Source organism: Cygnus atratus, chromosome Z (assembly GCF_013377495.2).
Source record: "Cygnus atratus isolate AKBS03 ecotype Queensland, Australia chromosome Z, CAtr_DNAZoo_HiC_assembly, whole genome shotgun sequence".
NCBI lineage: Eukaryota > Metazoa > Chordata > Aves > Anseriformes > Anatidae > Cygnus > Cygnus atratus.
The window spans coordinates 74,922,037-74,939,535 of NC_066396.1; the positions used below are offsets into that span (position 1 = coordinate 74,922,037).

General features: G+C 40.0%; 1 protein-coding gene across 1 annotated transcript in view; it reads left to right on the top strand.

The window, feature by feature from the left end:
- Positions 1-2,179: 2,179 nt before the first annotated feature.
- PLPPR1 (phospholipid phosphatase related 1) overlaps positions 2,180-17,499 on the top strand; it is a 69,824-nt gene continuing 54,504 nt past the window's right edge. Inside the window, exon 1 of the mRNA XM_035564526.1 lies at positions 2,180-2,285. Within this exon, the coding sequence (XP_035420419.1) occupies positions 2,223-2,285 (63 nt within the window). The 5' untranslated portion in view covers positions 2,180-2,222. The remainder of the gene's footprint in view (positions 2,286-17,499) is intronic.

Below are 17,499 nucleotides of genomic sequence, written 5' to 3' on the forward strand. Positions count from 1 at the left end.
TTTAACCTACAATACTACCAGGCACCATGTGTTTGCTGGGTTAAAGGCAGAGGCATGTGGCACAAGAGCCATCAGTGTGAAAAGTATTTTAAAAAAAAAATTGGAATTTTTTTCTACAACTCAAATAGAGTTGGATTAGCTTGTCTTAAAAAAAAAAAAAAAAAAAAAAGACACAAATCTCTAAGATAAAGCCCATTTTACCTCCTAGGTAACGCTGAAGTGTGTTTTGGAAAAACAGGCAATTTGAAATTCAGAATATTTGTATTTTAAGAACCGGGATACGGTGTAGCATGGGGGTCTGAAGCCTGTCAGAAGTAACATGTCCTGAGTATTATGTGTGACCCAGAACCGCATTTTTCGATAGTTAAAGAGTTCAAGGAGCCCTCTTGGCACACAGTGTGGCTTCGCTGGAGACAGTATAGCTGTGCTGAGCCTAGAACCGCGTCACCAAAACCTTCATATACGTTACATGTTTTACAACTCTGGGTCAAATTATGGAGAGCTGAGGTGAAAAATATACTAAGTAGTTCATAGACAGCAAAACTATAGCCTGCATTGTGGTGACATGGAGTTTGGTGCTGGTAGCAACCCGGTGGCAGCTGACCCAGCTCCACAGTTCATAGCCTCTGCTGAACTGCATGCTCTGCTAATTGCTGTTTTTTTCCAGTTCCCCTACTGAGAGCTGGTGGGAAAGCACTGACACCTGTTGTGAGCCTCACAGGCTCCATATGCCGGGGCCTGTCGTCAGCCTGACAACAGTGGGGGCAAAGAGCTGGACCAAAATATGGTGCAAAGCATATTCAGGAAAACACACCAGCTTTCACCTTCTTCCTCCCCCATGGCCCTGGCCCATGGAGATTCTAATGGTTGGGGTGTTGATTTCTGTTGGAAATGAGGTTGGGCCTGCCTAAATAGAGGAGTCTGAGGGGTAACCTCATGGCTGCCTACAGCTTCCTCGTGAGGGGGAGCAGAGGGGCTGGTGCTGATCTCTTCTCTCTGGTAACAGGTGAGACACCAGGGAATGGCAAGCAGCTGCGACAGAGGAAGTTCAGGTCGGATATAAGGAAGAGGTTCTTCACCGAGAGAGTGGTGGTCATAGCCCCCAGCCTGCTGGTGTTCAAAAAATGTTCAAGACTCATAGATATATAGTTCAACTCTCGGGTTGCCTTGCGTGGGAACCAGGAGCTAGACTCGATTATCCCTGTGGGTCTCTTCCAGCTCAGGATATTCTATGATTCTGTGAAATTTGTGCTTTTTCTTGATGTGCCCATGTTTAAACTGATATAAATGATTTGCATCTTCATGTGTCTCACACACCTGGCAGCTACACGCTGCTATTCCAGACCTACTTCCCTGCTGGCCTAGGTCACTACCTGTTCCTCTCTCTTAAATTGTTTACGTCAGCTTCTTGGTGTGTTACCTCATGTATGCACAAAAGCACACACATTCTCAGTAAAAGTTCTCTGTGTTAGTCTTCTGTTCTCTCCTTTCCTACTTTTTGTGCTGCAAAGAGATTAAATGTCTTGGCACAGAGTGTTACAAGACTATGTTAATTAACATAGCCAGTAGCCTGAAGTAATGCTAAATAGATGGGGGGTTGTGAGCTAATATGCTAATTTATAGCAGGCCAGAAAGACTTTGTAGTATGGGCCCAATCCTTCACTGCATTCATGTTGTATATGCTTGTTATTTTTTGGGTACATGAGCCGTGATGCCTTCTTGAGTAGTTCACATTTCATGCAAATAAACATTGATCATGTGTACAGTGAATGTACGATAAGCGTGTGTTTTAAAGTGCAAGTTCTCAAGTCAGTTACCACCATCTCTGGATTCAAAATACACTGTAGGCAGGTTAGTAGGCTGGAAATGTGGTTTTACAATATGTTCTGGTAAAGAAGCCTTTGCTTGAAGGAGGATTGTCATTCAGGAAAACAGTTGTTGCTTGCTCTTTGCTCTGTAGATTTGTGACCTGACTGTCACTTGCTTTTTTTGCTGCAGAGGGAATGCCTTCTCACATTGTTTTGTATAGCCACAAGTTAGACCTTTGTGCTCTGTTTAGTCTGTATCTGTGGTCTGGTATGTCAGTGCTCCATGTTATGAACCTTGTTATGTTAAATGTGGAGTTTGCAAAAAGGCAAAACATACTGAAGAAGTATCTTTGTCTTTTCTTTTTCAGGATAATACATTTTTGAACGGTGCCTCCCCAAGAAGTGTGATGAGAAATGGCTTTAGGAAACAACACCCAGAGAAGTTACTCCATCATCCCCTGTTTCATCTTTGTTGAGGTGAGTGCAGCACTCAGTTGACTCAAAAAATAAGCACTGGGCAGAGCCAGGCCTACACAGAAGGCAGTTTTGCCCTGCAGGAATTAAGTCACTTGTTGGCAATATTGTTTGCCAGGATGAATGCTTTCTTATTTGATAACTTTCATACCCAACATCATGCTCAGTAGCATCAAATCCCCCTGAAAACTGTATGACATAGGTATGACATAGGTGTGATCTCATGTAGATGAAGATGAGGTTAGGTCTGAAGTAGATGCCATGTTTTCGACTTGCCTCCATCCAATTTGCTGGCTATTCCTGTGGTATTTGGTGGAGAAGGAGAAGTAGCTGTGGGTGTAGGTCAGCGAGTGACTACTCAAATCTCAGTTTTCTTCAGAACTGTTACCTTAAGGTAGCACAAGGACTAGACATTTAGATAAATGTCAGATCTCACAGTCTAATGGTTCGTAGGCTTAGGAAGTTCATAGGCTCAGCTCCATTTTTAGTTCAGCTGCAACATAAAATGTAGCTGAGGCACAGCAATCTTTCAGGTTTGATGAAGGAGCCAGCTAGCACAAGGTCTGGGAATTGATGATCAGTGAAGTTACAGGAGTGAATGTTTCCACAATGGAATATGGCTCTACATCTTTGTTAGGTGTATGTGTTTTCTTTTTAAATTAGCTCATTATTTTATTCTGTAGAATCAACTTTTTTGTGTTTCTTTTAGTTACCCTAACACTGCCAGAGTGACCAAAATCAATATTGAAACCAATAAATATTCAACTGGTACACAAAAGTCAGTGAGGGCTTTCTCAGCAAGGGTGTACCTCCGGGTTTGCAGGGAAGGTGAAAACTTCTGGCAGATTTTGATAGTGAGATTGACATACCTGCTTGTGACTGCCTGTCCATAGAACTACCTCTCTGACGTAGATCAGATGCAATATTCTCTTTTTGGTCGTAATTATGGGGTGACTCATGCTTATTGACAAGAGAACCACTAAGAACAGTAAAAAGACTAACTGTAATGCTGGAAGTCCTGTGAGACTTACCTCATTTCCACTGAAATCTTGGAAAGGTTCTGATGTGCTGCTGCAGCAGGTGCAACGGGCATTGAAAATGGCTTCTTTTCAGAGTTCCTGAATGCTGATCTTACCTCTGGGACATGGAAAAAGCATGCACTGATATCCAGAACCTCTCTAACCCTTGCCCACCTGGAGTCCCCTTCTTGTAGGATCTTCTCCAGACAGGACATAAAGTTTCCTTACACATATTCTCTACTTTCTCTACTACCAACTTATCCCCAAAAGCAGTCAGAAGATCCATGGGTGTTTAGTCTGAAGTCATTAGTGGTTTTCTTTTTGACCTGAAAGGGCTGTGATCAGTCCTCCCTTGCAGGAGGAGTCTGACTGATTGGAAGATGAGGATGGAGGAAAAGCATAACAAAAAGAGTGGTAAAGCTTGGCACGACTTGCCAGATGCAGCTGTGTCAGATGCTGTTGTGTGAAAGTGGCTGTCACCCAACACTATGTAATATCTTTAGGGATCCTTGGATGAATGAGGACTGACCATGGCTGTGCAGTTATAATTACAGATTTATTATTGCACTAAAAAAAAAAAAATTAGCAATCAGGATAGTTACACGGTCTGTTCAGTTACACTTAGATAGGCCCTCTGCAAATTGGATAAAATTAGAATTGTAGAATCACAGCACACAATGTGATCATAACCTAAACTAAGACTTTACAGAAAACATGTGAGTCACTCACTCATTCCTCAGAGGAAGAAAACAGTGGAGGTGTCCCTGGCCACTGGGGAATCCCATTTTGCCATCCAGCAGCAGTTCCAGTCTAAGTCCCACTCAGAGCCTGTAGCTGCTTGATTTTACAGACAATGCTCCCTGTGCCATTGCACTTCCCTGTTCCAGGATAGGCGTCACCATCCGCTGGCAGCCCAGCACCTGGGTACTGATAACACTGATGGGCTTAACCACCCTGTCAATCAGTGCTCCCCATACCCTCTTGGTGGCCCAGCACCTGGGTCTTGATCCCAAGGTGATAAAGGTATCATGGTGATAAAGATATCACCCTGATTGTGGGTGTCCCCACATACAGTGGGCACCAGAGAGAGGAAGAGAGAAGTGGGCAGAGGTGTTCACTGACAGCCCACTAAATATTGTGGATATTTGCCTTATTGCTGGTTGTGCTGAGCGTACTGCCAGGGGTCAGGAGCAAGGAGTACCGATCACACCGGCTGAGCCTTTCAGTGCTTCACAAGGATTTGTCACTGACATAATGTCCAGCTTTCTGGGGAATCTCTGCCTTCCTTCCCTGAGGAAACTGAAAGGCTCTTCATACTGAGAAACGGGTCACTACTTCATCCCATCAGCTAGAGGAAGAAAGGTTAAAAATGGCAAACAAACAGCGATAAGCTCAGATGAAACACAATGAACACCACCAAGAATAAGATCTCTCAAATTTATTGCCTGAAGGAAGCTGTTCTGAAGATTTTTAGTCCTCTAAATGTAAGAATGATGAGCCCAGTTGACAGTGTGTGACAGAACTATAAATTGTCCTTCCTGTAGACAAGACTGACATGAACACAATAAATCAATTGACAGGAGGAAAAGAATTCTTCACCCTCCAAGTATACTTTCCCTGTCCTTTCAGATATTTGCCTTGCTTATTGAAGTGTAATTTAAAATGAAAAATCAGTCAGAATCAGAGAGGTAGTGTCCAAAAAGACGTTCTCTCTGCTATATTGGGTGAAAACATGTGTTTTCCCTGCCTTTTTGTCCACGGCATAGATTTTTAATGTAACACTGTTGGAACTACACATTCGTAGACTTTTATCAGGCATTGTAGCATTAAACAACAGGAAATCTAATTTCCTGCAGGGAATGCAGAGGTAATTGATAGTAGCTATTCTGTCTGAAAAGCCCCTGTAAATCTTAAAACACACTGAAACCACTTTTCTTTTCATTCTGCCACATGCCTGGGACTAAGAGGAATTCAACTGAGAGGGGCTATGCCAGACACAAAACCCTGTGCAGGACTACCTGAGCTAGGATAGGCCCCAATTTTGTTGGTCTGAAGCCACCATGACAATGGATAAGCTGTATATTGCTTGGCTGCCGTGGCTAAAGGTGCATGGAGGACAGCTAAAAATATGTTGCCTGCTTTCCTCATAACATTTCTCCATGGTGAAAACAATCTGGCAGCAGACCTGTTAGGTGATCATAAGTAAGAAAGGAGGTGGCCGGGAAATATTTTACATGCCTGTTTCCCAGAATATGCTGCCTCCCCTACCATCTTCCATAAAGCATGGTCCTTTGATTAAAATTTTTGAGATATTTGCTCTTAAGAAAAAGTGGCATTTTCTTAGCTGAGTCTTGGCTGTCATGTCAGATGCCCTGCCCATATTATTTGCTAACTACCCAATATGCAGTGTGCCTTTAAATAAGTTTTGGTGGTAGAGGTGGAAACAAGGTGTCACGAGCAGTTTGGGCATTTTAAATACAATTAGGCTTCAATCTGTTTAAATGCAACACTTACAATTCTAGCGTTTATTCACATTGGTGTTGGAACTAGGTGATCTTTAAGGTCCCTTCCAACCCAAGCCATTCCGTGGTTTCCGTTTTTTTCTTTTAACGTTTTCCTCAGTCCCAACTAACTTGTAGCAGTTAGTTATTATAAAACCTGACCTGAAGATGAATGGCTCATTATAAGAATTTACAGTCCATGTCTGAGTCTACAAATTCCTTTTTATATTCAAAATATGAACTTTTTAATAATAGCTTGTGATGTCTAATCTGTAATGACAGAAATGGTAAATGAACATTTTCAGTCCCTAATTAGAAACACAATGTCACATTAAGTATAGATTTAAAGGCTAAATACAGAATAATTAAACTAATTTTTAGCCACTTAGCAGATCTGAGTCCCTCTCCCAAATAATGCAGGCAGTTTTCTAGATGGTCTTTTATTGTACCGTAAGAGGTATCATTGCAGTCTGACATTTGTCACTGAATGTCCATGATGAGTTGTTATATTATGTTTTGTTAAACGTGGAAGCAATTGATGAGGAAGTGCAAGAGACTGATGTTCTCCCCTCCCTTTGGAGCATTGTTTGCAGCCAGCAGCAGTGAAGGGAGACTTCAGGAAGCCCTCATCCAGCCATGGTTCCCACGTAAGATGCTGCAACAAGATCAGATTGATTTTGTCCCTCACTCAGCTGACACATCACTGCTTTCAGCGGTGTACAGACTGCTGAGAATCTGCTCCACGAGGACTGAAGGGCTGTTAAATACAAGTACGCTACTCCACGATGCCCTATTGCAGTAGCTTCAAGAGCCCTTTGGGGTCAATGATGGACCCACAGCATGCCGCAAAGGCTGGAGAGCAATTAGCTGGGTGTGGGCCATGGATCTATCCCAGCAAGTGCAAATGGTGCACAGCAGCTCATCTGAGGATTTATTGGTGGCCAGAACTAATCTCTGAAGTGATCTTAAGAGTTGTAGACAAGTGTAAAAGAAAGTAGCAGAGGCAACATCCAGAAAGCAAGGAAAAAAATCTCTCTCACATTATTCTTTTTTCACATGCTTTTAATTTATGGGGGCATTTGTTGCCAAAGCTCTTTGTGGGACACCTCCCTCCTTCACCCTCTGGGACATGAGTGACAAAGCTGTGTCAGAAACATCTTTAATGATGCTTCAACATAGCTGTCTCATTATTTCACAACCCCACCTTGCAGAACTTGGTCCAAAGATTGCTGTTACATGCCTTCCATGGAGTTCAGAGCTGGCATTTGTGCCAGCATTTGTCCACCTGGGTACAGGTGGATGATGGTGGGGAAAGGTAAAACCACAATTGATGGGTTTGTTTTCAGTGCCCCAATTCTCTGCAGGCAGGGAATACATTGTCAGAACAACCAAGCTACCCTCGGATGTAGGCAGCACATCAGTGAGCAGAGAGAAAAGGTGTTGAGGTGGGAGAAGTGCAGGGCCTGGCAAATCCCAGTTCTCTTCCTGGGGGTTGGTGAGGTGCCAGGAGGTCTTGATCTAGCAGTGCTTTCCATGCTATCTGGTCTTTCTCTTTTCCTTCTCATTTTGGGTGTTAGCTTTCTAGGGCAAAACTCGTGTTAGATGGGTATAGGAGAGTTGAGTATAGTCTGGCTTTGAATTTGGTGAGGTTAAAGTGACTTTTTTGTACTTCTACAGCATATTTGATGCTCATCATAAGTGACAGGGAATGTAATGCAGTGTGACAATTGTATCTCTTAGTAGATGTTGGAGGAATATAGTTAGATACCATGAGTAAACAGCATCCTCACAACTTTATGTGTCTAGGTGTGAAAAAGACTTTTGAGATGTTGTGTCTGTGTGAATGGTAGTTTTTAAAGAAGCAATAAGCAAGCAGCACCTTCTTGTTTTTTTTGTTTGTTTTGTGGTTTGTTTTTTATTTAAATAAAACCTTCTCGTCTCTTGTGAGTCACCAGTGGCTGTGTTTATAATGGTTCTGTAGATAATAAAAGAAGAAATTTATTCAGGAATTTCTGCTGATGTGGCACTTTCTACTTCCTTTTCCTCTTCCTTCTCGCAATGGTTTGAGGGCTTGAGTTGCTTTACGGTGGGAGTTATATGAGGATTAATTTTCTGAATTACCCTTTACTTCTTAAGGGTGCATCTGAGGTGTGTCTTCACACATGAAAACAGAGCAATTTTCCAGCACCAGATTTAATTAAATTGTCTTAGAATGATCAAAGAGTTACAGAATACCAAGTGACTTTAATATGACTGATGTGTGTCTCACATTGTGCTTTTTTGTGGATTATTGTAATCCTCACATTGACAAGGTAGATTAGGGCAGACTCAAATAATCAAAACCATCAAAACTTGAAACATTGGACTCTAATCTGAAGATCCTGCCTTTTCATGCTAAATCCATTGTTCTGCCCTCAGGAAAACTTTTGCAGGCAGAGTAGAAACAGTATCTTCTTGACAACTCAATATATGGTGCACTGAAAAGAACTGAAGATTTTGTAAGAAAAATCTCTTCTCTCTCTCTCATCATGAAGAAAAGGAAAAATATTGCAAAATACAAAGCTCTAGTCTTGTATGTATTCTGATGCAAACTTTGACTTGAACTGTGTGTTACAGCCTTATAGGATCTTTTTCCACAGGCAGTGGGGTAAATTTTCCTTTACTTTTTTTGTAATTTTACTTTTGGACAGATTGAATCACCTTCAAATACCAGTTCTAACCTAATTTATTAAAAAAAAAAATAAAAAGAGAGAGAGAGAGAGAAAAGAGAGAGAGAGAAAAGAGAGCGAGAGAGTTTTAACTTACACAGAGGCACAGAGGAGAAAAAATAAAATAAATTGTTCTCTTTCTCTGCCTCCCTGCATTTTCCTGACAGTATTCCATGTAGTCAAGCCAACAGCTGAACTACTCTTTAGCAGGAGAATTCCTTCAATACTGAGATCATTTGTGTAAGTGAGACAAGTGTCTCTTGAACTCCTGTTTGTCATCAGCATCACAGCAGGGATTTGGAAGCTATAAAAAAAATAACTGAAATTAGAACAGTCATGACATACGAGGCACACTTTTTAATTCTAATTTTTTGTTTAGGTATTCTGAAAACTCAAAAGATTTTTGCCCATTTGGGTGTACCAGCTGGTGCTCTATTTTTGAGCAGAGCGTTTGGGGGCGATAGAGAAGTTCTGCCAGAATTTACCAGTGCACTGTGAAGGGTCTTGTGCTGTGTGCTGTGGTCCTCGAAGCAACATTTGTAAGAGGCATCAGATATAACGTGTTCTTTAAAAATAAAAATACCTAAGAAAAACTAACCTAAGAAAAGCTTACCGATTTTATGACAAGATTTATCTTTAATAAAGATTTATCTTTAATAAATCATAGCTTTAATGATATGATTAATAGTACTTAAAGGACATATGATCATAGAATCACAGTTTTGGATAGTTGAAATACAGTTTTCAGTTTTGGCAAGGTAATGTCCAGTTCTCATAGAAAGCACCAAAAAAATTCCAAGCAGGTGTTTGATGGCCAGCTGAAGAGGTACCTTGAGTTTAATTAACTCCAAATAGTTGCAATGATCAGCAACTGTATTCTGTACAGGTATCCAGTACTCACCATGTGGGGCTTCTTGGTTTTGTTTCCTACTGAGGCAGCCAGGAAAGATGTTCCAGGGGTTCACCTATGTGGGCTCAAGGAGTCCCCTTGCCATCGGTGTCTGTCATGGTCCTGCACATCGCTATTTCAGTCCCAGTGCCTTGTTTCTCCATCTGTGCATTGCAAGAAGGATTAAATAGTAGGCTGCTACGCGGGGATGCTGGGAGGACAAAATACCCTAAGGGACGTGTCGTGTGCTGGTGTTGTATAAACTCCCCATCATTAAAATCTCTAGTTAGATGGCTGTGTGAATTGGTGGTGATAGATGCTGTGCGGAATTGGAGGCACATCTCTTGGAGCAGGGTGATGTTTCTGAATAATCCCTATGCTTCAGTCACTTCTGTTTCCTGGGATTCCTTGTTTCTTTTCTTACTCCCTCAGCATATGTATCCATTTCTCTTTGTTGCTTTTTCTAAATGTCTCTTTAATGTTCCCCATTCGCCAGTCATTCCTTATTGTCTGCTTTCTTTCTCTCCACCACGTACCTCTTTGTTCCAGATGACGAGGTAACTCCATAATGTAGAACTGGCTTAATCTCAGTGAATAGTTGTCTACTGAACATTGGATTAGTTTTGTTGAATTGCTAGGCAGATCTAATATTAGCTGGCTACAAAATGAAACTCAATTTTCTGAAAAGATATTCCTTCCAGGTCTTTCACAATTAAACAAAAAGTATGAAATCTTCTATGACAGAAAACTCATGGCTGAGATGGACACCCAGGGGAAAAATAAAAATAAAAAAAAAATAAAAAAGATGCTATTTCATTCTGTTTAGCTTCTTGAGTACATTTTAAAATTAATGTTAAGAGCCTACCTAAGAGGGATTAACCGCTTTACTGCATTTTTCTGTAAAACATAAATGAAAAAAAAAATGATTATATTGTTGCTTACAGTCATGTGAACGCAATTTTATATCCCCATCTTTATCCTGAAAATTTCCCACTGCAAATAATCGCTTTGACAGTCTGAGTAATGTCTTGGGGTTTGCACCAATTAATGTGGTGCAGTTTTCAAGCAATAGATTTAAAATACCAAAAATTCTTTCCCTTTATGAGTGACTAAAAAAAAATATTTGGTAATAGAGAAAAACATAATGGACACACTGATCTATCTGTTTCACTGTATCCTGAAAATCACCAATATTTTCTGAGAACTACTTCAGTTTATACTATGTTGGTCTATATAACCATGTTCCTAAGAGAAGGAATTATGATGTTTTAATCATGAAGAAGCTAGGGAGATTGAATTTGCTTCACTTTTTAAGTAGAGATGCACATTGCAGATTTGTAAGTTAAAAATCACAGTTTTGGGAGATTACTGATAGAAAAACTACCAATCGAGATAGTATGTATATAAATTTTAAGAAAATGAATTAGAAAACCAGGGTTCATTAAATCGGGTTTCCTGTATTACATGTACAGACCTCTGCAAACCAATGCTGAAGCATTCTAAGTTAGAGGGCATTTCTAGCAATGACTGGAAAACTTTAAGGTTAAAATAGATACCAAGATGAACGTGAAAATAAATATAGCAGAGTACATAACATGGGCAGATGTAACATGTGGGGACAGAGAGTCATTGTCAATGAAAATCAATGCTGAATTTTTCCCTTTTGTCAGAAATACGCTTAGATTGTAATGTTTGTTGCAGATTATGGTAGAGCAGAATTTGTTGTTGTTGTTGCATGTTTTTCTGCATACTCCAAAGACCTGAGGATTTTTCATATTTTCTCTCCCAAGCACACAATGTTGAGCTCTTGTTTTACTCAGAAGTATGAAAATTTGGCAACTGTTGTAGATGCATACATATCATATCACTGACTCTGCCATTACACACTTGCACTGTTTATTCTGATCTGCATCTCTGAGCTTATTTGTTTTCTTTAATCTGGGGGGATATCCCTGGTAGCATGATACTTAATTGGCATGTTACATGAATCTTTAAAAAGAGTGGAAACGAATGAATAGGGACTCAGAAATCCATCATAAGTAACCCTAAATACAACAACTATCCAGCCTTCCCAGTACTTCCAGACATTCCAACAGAGTTTAAATAACTGTTTTAAGAATAAGCCTGCTAAGACTTGTACTTACTTTTACAAACCTAAGATGTGGCACCAACATGGCATTTCCCCAAGATGTGGTATCTTCTGGTAAAGTGTGCTATCTTCTCCTTTCCAATCACAAAGGGATAATCTGGTTGCCAGCATGCAAATAACACTGAAAAAAGAGGTAAAGCTTCTGTAATTCTGTAATGCAACTAGTTCTCAGATAACTCTCAGACTTCCTGAAGCCTGGCCATATACTCTCTCTCATGGGTAATTTTGCATGGGCTGTATATTTGTTCCCAGCTGTGAACGGCGTGAAGCTATTCAAGAGACTGTACAAGAATCTTTCATATGCAGATGTATTTGTAGGAAATCTGTAAGAGTGGTATTGCTGGGAATCAGTGTTTGGGAATTTGTTACATGTTGTGCAAATGATGCTAAATGGGCACTGAAATTTAATGTACATGACATCATTACTCATGCATGATGATGTTTGCTTACAGCAGTGATTAGAGGCTGACCCACAGGCTTAGAGTTCATGGGTCTTAACAAATTTTCTTTCAGCTTGATGACATGCCTAGATTAATACTTCTAATGAATTTAACAAGTTCAGACTTGGTAAAATTCGAGATATCTGTGATTTTGGTATAAATATACAATGATAAATTGTATTAGCTCTTCCTGTAGCACTCCAGACCTAACTTAAATGTCAGGAATGAAGACTCATCTTCATCGTGAAGCAGAATGATTTAATGGAACAGATTTCTATTGCGGATAGATTTTTAGAGAGGACTGTTAGATAAATGATTAATCAATACTTTACTAAGCAGTTAGTTGATTGTTACAGAGTTGTTACACAGTCCAAGAAACGAAGTGGTTGTTCATAATGGTCTGTCACTCTCACTTTCGGATGATGTGTTTATAGTACTCAGTGGGATTAATATCTGCATCACACCAGACCTACCTAGAGACCCATGGCTGTCTGTGATCTCTAGTGGCCTTGCAGCACAATCTGTGGGTGTTAGTTTGCACCATTGCTGCTGGGAGCGCCTCTGCACTCCATCAGGAGTCAGGCCAGCAACAGTCGTGTTGGTGGCTGGTGCTGGTGCAAAGAGGTGGTGGAGGTGCTAGAAGCCAGGCTCAAAATCGTAATGCACACCTCAAAACCCTGGTATATGCCTCCTTCTCTTGTTGCCCTTTACGACCTGATCACATGAGCTGATGAATGGAGAACCCATGTAATGGGACACTTGGGGGGATAGGCTCTAATGAGTTTAAAATAAGTTTGAATCTTTTATTAACTTTCCCTTATTCTGTAGCAATTAATAACTCGTTATGATTTACAGTAATTTTTGACAGGGACTACCAAAAGCATGCTGCAATCAGATTACAGCTTGGAAATAATAGTAAAATTATTACTGGAGTTGCTGTCAGTTTTGTCCTTGACTTTGGCAGGGTAAATTCAATAATAAAAAAGATGGCTAAATTTGGTCATGTATTAGCTGAATTATTCCTGCATTTCCTTCTCCCAGATCTGACATTAAAAGCTGCATGTCTATACTAAAAGTCAATAATCCATTGTTCATCACCACTTAGCAGTTTATTTCTGGAATGTAGACTTTGCCTACCTGGAAGCTGCTTTTTAGAGTAATAATGCATTGATACCTCTTATATAACTTATTAAAATGAGAAATTCATCGTATGTATTTTGTGCATCAGTAGAGTGTTATGGATTTAATACTATTTCTATTTAGTGGGATTTAAAATCTTATCAGAGTAGATTGTGATGTTCTGTTTTTCATAGTAGAACTATTGTTCAGATTTGTGTTTGATTTATTGTCTATAACAAATACCGCACTTCTAATAAAACAATAGCAAAAAAAAAAATGTGTAAATGTAGCTCATAAATGTAATCAAGTTTCTTGTTAGGTAGCCCCATATGAGATTCCAGTTATGATGGAGTGAATTAACCTTTCAAAGAGACTGTGTAGCAGATTACACTTTTATTAGTTTTACGATTCTGCTAATGTTTGAGTTGGAGCCAGTTAAATCAGTAGTCATCAGTGATCTTTATGAGCCCACTTAAACCAGACAAATCAAAAATAATTCCAGTTCTGTTAAAAGGGTGGGAAACATTGAAACTCTCAAACTGACTAATTGTAGGAACAGGAGTGCTTTGTACAGCATTGGTCTCATATGAATTCATACCAGAATTGGTTTATCATGAGTTTCAGTCTTTTCGTTCTTACTGCAAAATCTTTCTGTAGAGATGAAAGGAAAAAAGCATTGAGGGACTTGGAAGAAAGTTGGAGTACTCGGAGCTGATGTAATTTGTATAAGGAAGGCAGCCAGGGTCAACCAGGTGGGTCAGAGACCCAAGTATACACTTCTGAGAGTTAAAAGAAAGGTCGTAGACTCACAGGAAAATTCAGATGGGAAGATATCTCTGGAGTTCCCTGTTCACAGCATGGTTCAGAGCAATAGCAGCTGGTTAAGTTCCTCTGGGCCTTGTCCAGTTGATCTTTCCTATTACCTTACTAGGCAACCTGTTTGGGTTTTGGCCAGCCTCAAAGGGGAAAAAAAATGTTAAAAAAATTGTCCTAATGTTCTTTCTAATACAGTGATGTAACCTGATGTGAAGGAAAAAGAATGCAGGCCCAGTGGCAGGCAAAAGAAGAGGGAGGATGCAACACATAGAGGATGGGCAAAGGAAAGCAGTAAATGAATGAACCATGTAAAAAATCCTTGAAATTGTTGTGCAAGACATTTTTGTCTGCCCAGGCACTTTTCATGCAATAACTTGCCCTAGGTATTTACATGCCTGATATGAGAATGACCACTGATTACTGATAGTCAGTCTGTTGATTTGCTTACCCAAATTCTGTACTGTAGTCACTAATAGAAGATAAAGTTTCCTATTCCAAGCCTTGCTGCATCAGTCTGCTTTGTAAATCAATGAGCTGTCGTGGCAGTGTGCAGTTTCTTCCTAACCTCTGTATCCCCAAGTAGTCTCCATTGGACTACTCTCCATACTATCTACTGTTCAGATTCTTACAAAAAGCAAATGTACATCTTAATGCTCCTGCTGCCCAGGTTTAGAAAGACTCTGAAGAAGATAAAGGTGTGCCATTCTTTCATGTGGAGACTTGTTAAAAGAGACTCTAGAGGAACATAAGTACTGTTAAATTCAGTTTCAAACAGACTGACTATTCTTGGAGTAAAACCAATCTTCATGATAAATGGCCATAGCAAATAGCAGTGAATATTTCTACTTATTTTGACAGGGCTAACAGTTGAAGAGAGAATGGGATCTTTAAGCAAAAGAGACATGAGTGAGCACAGAAATCTAGTGATTTTATGCAAGTTTTCAAAACCCAAGTTTTCTCTTCTTCCATCCTCTGCGTTCACAATTATGTAGCAAGATGATTCCAGATTCCGAAAATAAACTGTTCCGAAAACTGTTAATTTTTTTATACTATTTTTATTACCACTACTTTTATTACCACTACTTTTTATGCTATTTTTATTACCACTACTATCAAATTATTTATTACTGTTACTATCAGATTATAAATTATGATTGAAAGTGGTACTAAGTGGTTGGCTCAGACACAGCATGACTTGGAAGCAGCAAATGAGATTCAAAGTAATAAGGTAATTTTTTTGCTTGAGTCTTTTGTTTTTTGTTTGGTTGGTTTTTGTTCTGTAAAGTTTCCTAATCTAAGCTGGAAAAATGTTGAACAAATAAAATGGATTTTATAATGCAGTATACATATTAATAAGACTGTGTCCATTTACGTGAAGTAAAGTGTCTTTGATAGTTTCCTACTTAATTTAAAACATTGTCTCCGTTTGGTTTTTCTGATTGATCTAAGCATGCTGCGCTCTTGGTATCAGCAGACAGTTTCTTTTGGCAGCAACTGCTGCATTCATCAATGTCTAACTACTGTAAACCTGCATTGCTCTATTTAATAACATCAATCTGGAAGCACAGGCATGTTCTATGAATTTTAATGAGAGCTGTTCCATTAATGACAAAGATTCAGTGCTCCGGCCACCTCCCAGGTTGTCAACTTACAGGGAAAACCTCTATACATGGAAGAAATACGCAACAGAACTGGCAACTAAGAAGGTGATAAGGTCAATGTTGTTAGAGTAAGGCTAAATTTGATTTTCCATCTTCTGCAGACAGTTTTGGAATGACAAATTCCAGCCTGCCATGATACGGGGGGACTTGGTGACTTTACTAGGTACAGCAGTCCGGCATAAGGATAATGGAACACAAGATAACTAAGTACAGCATGTGTCAGAAAACTTGTACCAGAAGACACTGATTGTTTGGGACTGAGTTCTTTCTTGTCTTTTCTAATTTGATGTATTCACTCTTCTAATAGATCCCATGTCGTGCCTCTTGCTCACTCAGGATGAAAATAGAGACCCTAGATTTTTATGATTTACTGTTGTGGTACAGCTTTTCACCTGACAAAAACCCATAAAATTACTCAAGTCCATGGCTGCAGACATGCAACTATGAAGTAGGTTTAGATTTCCCATGTGGCTGGAGCTCTGTCCAGTGAAGCACACCAGCCAGCTGAATCTGAATCAAGAGGCAAGAGGAAAAGGTGAGCGGTGGTGGTAGGAGACTACCTGCTCCTGGGGAATGAAGGCCCCCACTGCCAACCCGACTGCTGACTGGGGAAGTTTGCTGCTTGCTAGGGGCTCAGGAGTGGGACATTGTGGAAAGCGTGTTCCATTCCTCAGACTCCATGCTACTCTTCCACCCAGACACTGATGATATTGCCAGGGGTGACTGGAGAATATGAAGCATGATTCATATTACATGGTTCCTGGTGCAGGATTGTAGGGCATGGGAGCTTAGTCGGTTGTCTTCTCCATACTGCCAGTAAGGAGGAAAGGGCCTGAGGAGGACTGGGTGGATCCTGTGCATGTCAACCACAGCAATTATCTGAACTACAGACCACAGCCTGGCATCTCGTCCAGACTTGTTTGTAGCTGGTGGTGGCCCCATGTAGTCGTTCTCTCATTTGCTGGGTCTCCTTGGTGCTGAAATAAATGCTGTGAGACCTGGGTTATATTTCAGTTATAGCTGTATTTCAGTTTTAAAGCTGGGAAGATTAAGGCAGAGACACTTTCCTACAGTGATTCCTTAGGCTTATGTCAGGATCTCAGCATCTACATATAAAATTTTAATTGTGATTTCTACTTTTGTTTGAGACATGACTCTCACATTTGCAAGTGCATTTCAGCAGCTGCTAGTTGAATATTTACCCCTTCCCTTCTTTATAAGTCTCTTCTTTCTTTAATGGCCTTGAACTATCAACAGAATTTTTGAAAGGTAAAGAAATTAGTTTTCTCACAGAACTAAACATTTATCAAGTTATATCTCCATTGCACTGGTGCAATATTTTAAAACATATTTTAGTAATAAATAAATTTAGTCATCTATAGGGCTGCTGTCTCAGAAACACAATTACTCAGCCTTTCCCTTTCTTCTTTTCCTCAGCAGGTAGCAGAACAAGAATATTGAAGTATTAGTCATTTAAAAATGTGATAAAGTGTTTTTGTGTATATGGGAAAGAAGGGGGATTAAGTAGATGCTTAAAATGTCAGAGCGCCATGCTGCTGTAGCAAAGAAAGGAGAGAGAATATTAGACGGCTGCAAGAAGTAGTTAATAATAATAAATGAAGAACTTGACAGCAGGGCACAGAATTTAAAACTGTCATTTGTTGTAATTGATGAAACTATCAGAGCCTCATTTATGAAGGAAAGGAACAGTCCAGGCAGGCAGGAGTAAGCACTCTGAGGACAAGGAGTGTAAAAAACTGAATGCCTGTCATAATCTTCCTGTCAGTGCATTGCAGCTTGATTCCTAGCAAAGAGCAATAAAATGTGCTCCTTTTTAGTATAGTCCCTAGGTGGCTTGTGGAGTGGTCACCCGCGTGTTGGAGGGAAAGCCTCCATCTGTGGAAAGACAACTCTT